The following is an 8498-nucleotide window of genomic DNA, read 5'->3' as shown; positions in this document are numbered from 1 at the left end:
CTTTCTCCTTCTACCCACCGCCGCGGGGTGTCCTTGGGGTTTGAAGCCCCAAGAACACCCCTTTCCAGGCTGCGGGGAAGGTGCCTTTTGCCGCTTCCCCGCAGCCTGAAAAGCGGCGGATCGGGGCCTCAGTGGCTGCCGTTCTGGCCACTGAGGCCCCGATACACCGGGGAAAGGGGCGGGTACAGACCGCCCCAAATGGGCGGTCTGTAACCCACCTGAGTACAGCCGTATGCAGTTGGTACCTCTCTTTTTTAAATGCTGAAAAGTGTTGTAGGTGCTGGTATCTCTGAGGTGCTGAACAGAAGGAAACCAGAGAAGACCGTGTCATCATCTGGGTCTGCGTATAACCCATTAGACATCTCCCCACCGTAGGGCTCCAACCATATCTGATCACCTTCCTTCAGTTCCAAGACGATTCCTCCCGAGGCCTGATCTTCAGCTCCTTGGTACTTATCCGAAGTGTGGAGCATCCTGTATCCATTTTTAACCAGAGCTACTCGAACATTTTTTACAAGAACAGTGATGTGATAGGTGAAATAATAGACACCAGCGATCTGACAGGTGAATACTCCAGTGACTGTGTTATAATGGTTTAAACCGTTATACATCACTTTGTCAAATTTGATGGGAATATTTAAAGGGGGAAACTTAGTGCTGAGACCTACACTGAAGGCACTTCTGGGGAGGATGGGGACACCACCTTGATTTCCCTTATCTCCCCTGTCTCCTTTCAATCCTGTTTCACCCTGAATTCCTTTACTGCCCTTTGGTCCTGGGGCTCCAATCTCTCCTTTTGGACCAACATGGCCCATTGGCCCCATGGGACCCTTTAGACCAATTTCACCTTGGGCTCCAGTTTCACCTTTGATTCCTTTGGGCCCCCCAGGACCAGTGTCACCTTTTAAACCTTTTCGCCCCTGGAGTCCCTGCTCCCCCTTTTGACCTTTGTCTCCAACAGGTCCTGGCATTCCTGTTGGTCCAAATTTCCCCGGCCAGCCTCTCTCCCCTTTGGTTCCTTTGTTCCCTTTCTCTTCAACTCTGCCATCAGTGCCTGAAGAGAGAATGAGAGAGAGAGAGAGAGAGAGAGAGAACTGATGTGTTCAGTACTGATGCTGATGTGTTCATTGCTCACTCGTGTCAACTGTCAACCAGCCATGTCACCACATCACAGTACAATTCAACATGCCACCATCAATGTTTAACCACAAATTTTCCATGACAGAACTTTTTGATCTCACCTGGTTCTCCTTTATCTCCAGTTACACCATCTATACCTGGTTTTCCTGGGTGTCCTGGCTCACCTATCAGCAGCACAAAAGAGTAAAATTTGATTTTATTATATTGTTACAGTTGGCCCTTCATATCCACAGATTTTTTTATCCATTGATTTGAGCATCCATGGATTGAAAATATTAAAAAAATAAATTTCAAAAAGCAAACCTTGATTTTGCCATTTTATCTAAGGGACACCATTTTACTATGCCGTTGTATTAAATGGGACTTGAGCATCCACATATTTTGGTATCCACAGCAAACCCCAGCAGATACCAAGGGCCCACTGTATTTAATTCTTTAACTTTTGTAAAATTAGATTTTAATTTAATCATGTTTTAAACTTCTAGAAGCAACCTTGGATCCAATCTTGAAAGAAAGGCAGGATAATAAATAAATAAATAAATAAGTAAGTAAATAAATACTATGTTAATCCTTCCAAAGTGCTTGTGGCACCTCAGAAAAGGCTCTTTCCCTCATCATTATTCTAGGTGGTCCCAGTGCTGGACAAGAGAGAATGGCTCAAATGCCAATCCAAAAGGTTTGGCAAGTTCATACTGGGGCACATTCAGTTAATCTTGTCCCAAACTGTTTATGGCTTTAAATTACCGTGGTAAGAATTCTTTCCAAATCACATTTCCAAATTGTAAGAAATTCTTAAAGTGATAAGATATCTTGTAAATCAGAAGGCAGTTTTACAAAGCTACAAATGCCCAGCCAATATTTAGTGGAAATCATAACTTTTTCAACATTTGAACATAAGTATCTGCATGGATACTTATTTGGTTGTTTTTTCTGAAAGTTTATGAATAGATGGCTTATTGTTGCTGTATCTCAGTTTATTATCTGCTAACATATTCTTTTAAACTATTTTTCTTGTTGTTTAAATTTCAATATTTTCCCCACAAAAAACTAATGCTAAATGCTCAAATCTATTCCTTGTATTGCATAGCCAGTCTTGCTTGTGGCATATCACAATTTATATGACATCAGTTAATCCACTGAGTAGGAGATGTGTATAATTGCAAGGATGATCCTGTCTAGGGGCTAAGGAAATGAAGTTCAGATTCCCTTGATCCCTGTGGATTATGTACCTCACACAGATTTGGGGGGGGGGGGGGAATCATCTCTTTATCAGTACAGCAGTCTCACTACACAACTAAAACTTTGACAGGGCCAGAAGGTAAATGTCAGGCCACACGTTGACTACATGTCCTCCAGCTGTGCCAGTTTTGCAGAGACATTTCCAATTAATCCTCTCCCACCCCACTTTTTCAGCAGCTGTTAAAATGTTCCAGTTTCTCTCTCCTCCTCCCTCTTTCTCCTTTTGTCTTCATCTTACTTCAGTTGCTGCAAATTGAGTTCAAAGTGCAAAAGTAGCTCATACTCAGAGGAGAGAAAGGTTGAATCTTGCCCTTCCCAATAATCCAAGCAAAAGCAAACACCTAGCCTGTCTGTTCTTTCTCCATAATAACACTTGATGTCTTGACCATACTCTGATCTTGTTGACCATATGGGTCCTGTTTTCCCCTGCAAATATGTTATGGGGTACCATTGCTAATTAGATCAATAGTTCAACGTTAATCTTTGTAAGATGTGCAGTTCACAAATACATAATAGTGACTGGGCAGTTTGGTACCTGCATCTCCTTTTTCCCCCTTTGTTCCATCTCTTCCATCCCGTCCAGGTAAGCCATTGTGTCCTGGGTTGCCAGGGATTCCAGCGTACCTTTCAGCACAACTGCTCTCTCTTTGTATTTCCTCTGTGCTGATGGCAATGGCCAGCAGAAGAAACCAGAGTTTCATATTTAATTTCAACTGCAAGAATGAATATATTGTTTAAAAAAAAAACCACAGTGACTAACATGGTATGGAAAATAAACACTAAGTCATAATCATGTTTGCAATGTCATTTGGATGCATTTGAAAATACAGTCCAATGCTTAAATAAATAAAGAGTGTAATTGCATATAGATTGAGTCTCCCTTATCTGGAATTCCAAAATCCAAAGTATTGAAAAAAATCAAATTATTTTTTATGGATGGCTGAAATAGTGACACATTTGCTTTCTGATGGTCCAGTGCACACAAACAAGGACCTTTGGTGCTGCTGTGGTTAAATGTCGGTACTGCAGCCAAAATGTTGTGAGTTCAGTCCCAGAGCTCTAAGGTTGACTTAACCTTCCATCTTTTGGGGCAAATGGCTTTCAGATTGTAAACCACTTAGTGCTGAGTTCACTACGAAGTGGTATAGAAATGTAAATGATATTGCTATTGCTATTAATGCACAAAGTTATTTTAAAATATTGTATAAAATTACCTCCTGGCTATATGTATAAGATATATATGAAGCATAAATGAATTTTGTGCTTATCTCTCATCTCCAAGATTTCTCAGGTATCCCAAAATTCAATAATAATAATAATAATAATACTCCAAAATCCAAAATTTCTGATCCCAAGCATTTTGGATAAAGGAGACTCGGCCTGTACTGTCTGCCTATACGGGCTCAAAGTACACACTAAGGCTGTGCGTATTCTCTAAAATTAACATTTCCCTCTCCTACTGTGGTTTCCTCAGAGTTGCATGCTTTGGCAGTTGTATTTGAAAATTAAGCTTGTGTTTATTTTTCAGTGGTCAGTTGTAAAACAAACCGTGCTAAATTCAAAACATAATAGCAGGACAAAGCTATTGTGGTCATACTCTGTTCTGGGACTTCCTGTAGCCTAAGGGCAACACAAAATAGTCCTGCCACCTGACATGGGAGGCACTGTAAGATCTTTTAAAATTAATTTGATTTAAATTATGATTGATTGGTCAAGTGAACGAAGCACCTGCTAAACTCTCCACCAAACCATAATAAAATATGGATTATCAGTCATTCTCTGTAGATCTACCTATTTCATAGCAACAGAGCAAATAAAAATTAAGGTTGTTAGAATAGAATAAAGAAACAAGCTTTACCATGGTACAACGGAATAGAGTTTAGACCAAGCAAGATTTACATTACAGCAGACTCAACAATGAGATCCCCGAAAGTGAGAAACCTCACCTAACAGTGATTGACATCGTTATATACCCATTTTCTCTTAGTACCTAATATCACAATTGCTTCTTACAAAATTTAGAATCAGACTTATCTTTGTTCTGTACCCCCAAAATCATGTTTGAGCATACCATTGAATGACTTCCCTTTTCTAGGGACCTGTAGCTGACATTGACAAGTAAAAGATCTTGTTTTGATCTGTTTGCTACCTAAACAAAGTGAATTTGTTCATCAAAACCAATCTTTTAAGCTTGCAGCAGTGTGGCACCTCTGCCTTGGATGCGAACACCTTGTCTCTGGCTAACCTCAGGAGTTACTGCTTCTTTGTTTCTGTGCCACCTCTTACATCTCATCTTCTTCCAGAGTCTGAACAAAATTCTGAACAAAATATCTGCTGTGCCCTAATAATGTTCATATATTTGGAACAGGTTTCTACTGCTATTTTAACATAAATTCTGAAATTAGGTCAAAGATGTATGGAATTATTCAGTGGCCAAATTGGGAGGTCTAACAACTAGGTACTATTTAACAAAACAACAAATTGTATTCCAATCCACAAAAACCCATACAACAGCAAAAATGTATCATGTCTACAACACCATTTAAAAAGAACACAGTTCCATGCAGATGACTATTGGTTCATTTTTATTTAAATCAACCAATAATTGGGAAGTTTCACATGGGACAAGTCAGAGCCTTGGAGGAAGTCTTCTGTATTCCTCTCCTCAAAAATATTTGATTTTTTAAAAGAAACCCTTATATTAAAAAAAGAGTTTTGTGTAGTATTATCACTAAACTACAGAAATTAATACATTGTCTTATATGATCATTCTTACCATACAAGGGTTTGAAAACATGTTCCTCTAACAGGGGTGTCTCTTCCAAAGCTTCTACAGAGTGCTTGAATCTGAGACAACTAACAACTTTATTTATATCCGCAGTAATTGACTTACACATCACAAGATAGAGAACTAATGGCTTTATTAGAAACAGATGGAACATATTACAAAAAGGCACATACATCTAAGGCATTTATCAAATGGGTTTTTTCCCGCTCAGAACCAGGGTGAGTGCGGATTGAGCAATGCGAATTCACGTCATAACATTCATGTATTTTCACACCTGGTTACTTTCAATAGGAGCCCCTCCTGTGGGGCTTCCGCGGGGCTTCCAAACTGAATCCTTAGTGCCTCCTCATATTGGAGAGTTCGCTAAATAAGTGAGTTGACAGGACTCACATTCAATGCGTATTGGTCTGGTGTGGAATGCCAGTTTGCTTGTGCTCTGGTACACCACCGCAAAATCCCCAGGTTGCAAATTTCCCATAATGCTGTGCTGCAATTTTGCCCCATTTGCTTCCGGTGCTCCCCCCTGAATGAATGCATTCACGTTTTAATGTGGACAGGAGACATGCTGGCGAGGAGGGGGGAGATCGGGGGGAGAGAGAAAGGGAAAAGAGGGGGCAAAGAGAGAGAGTGGGGTTAGTAAAGTTTCTCAAGGACTCTTTGGGGGTGGGGGGCAGGACATCCTCCAAAGTGGGGCCAAGGTGGAGGCAGGATTTACTTCCAAGTAGAACTGCAGTTTCTACACTGTTTTGCAGTGAAAGAAATTTATTGTTGTTGATGTTGTTGTTGTTGTTAAAAATTATTTCACTGCATAATAATAACAACAACAACAACAATAATAATTTTGCCAGTGGGTGATACATTTGGATGAAGCAGAGGGCATTTAGAGATAGGTGACATTCCCTATCATTCACGTGAGGCTACAGATGGATGGTAGGTCCAGATGACAGATCTAAAGGGAAAGAAACAGGAGGCTGGAGAGAGAGATGGAACTCCCAGAATTCCATAGCCTCGAGCTAAGGACCCCACAACAAACTCCAACTCCAATAATAATAATTAATTAATTAATTAATTAATTTTTAAATAATAATAATAATAATAATAATAATAATTATTATTATTATTTAAGTTATTAGTTTGCTGAGGCACCAGAGTTCTCTGGCAGAGAAGGCTCAATGTCTCAGGACACTGCAGTTCCCAGAATTCCATAGCCCTGAGCCAGGACAGTTAAACTGGAGTTAAACCAGATTATCTCCCTAGTGTGGATGCACCCTAAGAGAAGGCAACTGCTACAAAGGGAAGGAGAGATGTAGATGGAATAGATGAGGAGAATGATAAGAGGATAGACATCAGTGGCTGAAATGGATGGGGGCTCTGACACGGAGGACCCCTTTGAATTTGGCGGCCAGGGATGGGAAAATAGAAGGGAGGAAGAAAGGGGAAGCTGTCATTCCCATGAAAGTGGAACCAGGCTCCCTTCTTCACCCCGGAAGTGCAAAGGTTCAGGATGCCTTCAGGGCCCCACTGAGCATGCGCAAGGGTCCCAGTTCGAATCGTTGAATCTGCAAGGTATGCACCGTTGTGGAAATACAATTTGCACTCACTCTGCTTTGCTGGAATCCGCATCAGGTGACTTGCCTTGGATTCAATTCCTCCTCAATTCGGAAGGGCAACGCAAGGGCAAACAGGTGTGATAAAACAGTCACGTTATAATGCCAATTCGCATCGTTCAACCTGCACTCACCCCTGATCTTAGCTCCAATAACCTCAGTGTGATAAACTCCAATCTTTTCCTTAACTCTATCCAGAACAACTAAAAGTTTAGAAGGTATCTTGTTGGAATAATTTCAGAATTCTTCTTGGCAAGGATGTTCCAACAACATAACACCTTTGGCAAGTGATTAGCTGTAGGAAAATAATTCATGAATAGTGCTTCCATAGTCCTTGTCCTGATTTTACTTTTGTGTTCCTTAATACCTGATTTTGAGGCTTTCCTGATTTAGCCATTATAAACCTTGACATGGATATAGAATTGTATTAACAATATGATGATATTGGCATGCAGTGAGATCTCTTCATAATGAAAGCCTTTCCATCTTGAGTATTTACAGATTGCTTTGGTTGTAAATACTGTACATAATTAAAATGACCATTTGGAATAAAGGGTTTAATTCTGTTATGGTCACGATCAGATGCAATTGATAAGATCAACTCTTATCTTTCATATTAAAGGCTTTGTTGTAAAGGATCCTGTACTAGGGTGGGATATGAAATCCAGGAACAGCTTTGATAAGTTGTTTTCAGTTTTCAGAATTATATATTGTATGGAAAAAGAGATGCTAATATACTGTACTCAATTTCCCAGGAAAGTGTGTTAGATCCTGAAAAAGGTCAGGCCTATAACATTTCTTGATCTGTTTCCTTTTCCCAGTACTTCTCTGCAGAAAACCATGTACAGTCAGCTCCCCTCCTCACATCCATGGATTCCTTAGCCATGGATTCTACCATCCATGCTTTGAAAATATTTCAAAAGGCATATAAATTCCATAAAGCAAACTTTGATTTTGTCATTTCATATAAGAGGCACCATTTTACGACACAAATGTATTTAATGGGACTTGAGCATCCACTGATTTTGGTATCCATGGGAGGTCCTGGAACCAAACCCCAGAGGATCACAAGAGCCCACTGTACCTTTAATTGAGAATCATATATTTGTACATTTTTGTACATTTATATATCTTGTACATTAGCCCTGGTTTGTACTTTTGTAGGAGATTGTTAACAGATACTAGTTGCTGTAGGCTATATTTCAGAAGGAGGAACTGGCAAAACCAACTCTTAGTATCCCTTGCCTAAGAAAACCCTATGAAATTAATGGGTTCATCATAAATTGACTGTTGATTTAAAGGCATATGTACATTCACATAGTGATATCCTGAAATACTGAAAATAGGCTATTGTTTCATTTGGAATTGTTACTGCGTCTCCATCCTGCTTTTCTTTTCTAAATAAGATGTTCATGTACTTTGTATACATTCATTACATATCGTACAATCTCCCCCATCTCCTTTCTCCATTCTTTATTGTATATACCTTGAGCCTTATATCTCTTATTTTAAACAATTTATAAATTAACATATATCAATAAGTTATAACCTCCTTTTATCTATCTGTCTATTTGGTGTATTTCTTTCCTCTCTTCCACTTCTAATTATGATAGCTCTCTCTCTCTCTCTCTCTCTCAAATTTATAAAATGAATTTATCTACCACATTTATGGGTCACAACATTTAGGAAGAGTAGAACTTTAAGTGATGTTCTGTAAATCTAAC

At 39.5% G+C, this 8498-nt stretch overlaps 1 protein-coding gene across 1 annotated transcript; it reads right to left on the bottom strand.

Moving 5' to 3' along the window:
- Positions 1-254: 254 nt before the first annotated feature.
- LOC149319930 (uncharacterized) lies at positions 255-3080 on the bottom strand. Its single transcript, XM_089508464.1, has 3 exons — positions 2915-3080; positions 1242-1304; positions 255-1054 (listed from the first exon to the last, which is right to left on the bottom strand). The coding sequence occupies exons 1-3, from the start codon at positions 3078-3080 to the stop codon at positions 255-257; spliced, it is 1029 nt and encodes a 342-aa protein (XP_089364590.1).
- Positions 3081-8498: the final 5418 nt, after the last annotated feature.

This window comes from Sceloporus occidentalis, unplaced genomic scaffold (genome assembly GCF_023333645.1).
Source record: "Sceloporus occidentalis isolate IW3139 unplaced genomic scaffold, rSceOcc1.0.p SCAF_2, whole genome shotgun sequence".
In the NCBI taxonomy this organism is placed as follows: domain Eukaryota; kingdom Metazoa; phylum Chordata; class Lepidosauria; order Squamata; family Phrynosomatidae; genus Sceloporus; species Sceloporus occidentalis.
The sequence above is the reverse complement of the archived record's forward strand: the minus strand, read 5'-3'. Positions and strand labels throughout refer to the sequence as shown.

Coding starts and splice junctions, on each gene's coding strand:
- LOC149319930 (XM_089508464.1), bottom strand. CDS start 3,080: ATGAAACTCTGGTTTCTTCTGCTGGCCATTGCCATCAGCACAGAGGAA. Junction 1,305..2,914: donor GGGGGAAAAAGGAGATGCAG/GTACCAAACTGC, acceptor TGCTGCTGATAG/GTGAGCCAGGACACCCAGGA. Junction 1,055..1,241: donor TGGAGATAAAGGAGAACCAG/GTGAGATCAAAA, acceptor TTCTCTCTTCAG/GCACTGATGGCAGAGTTGAA.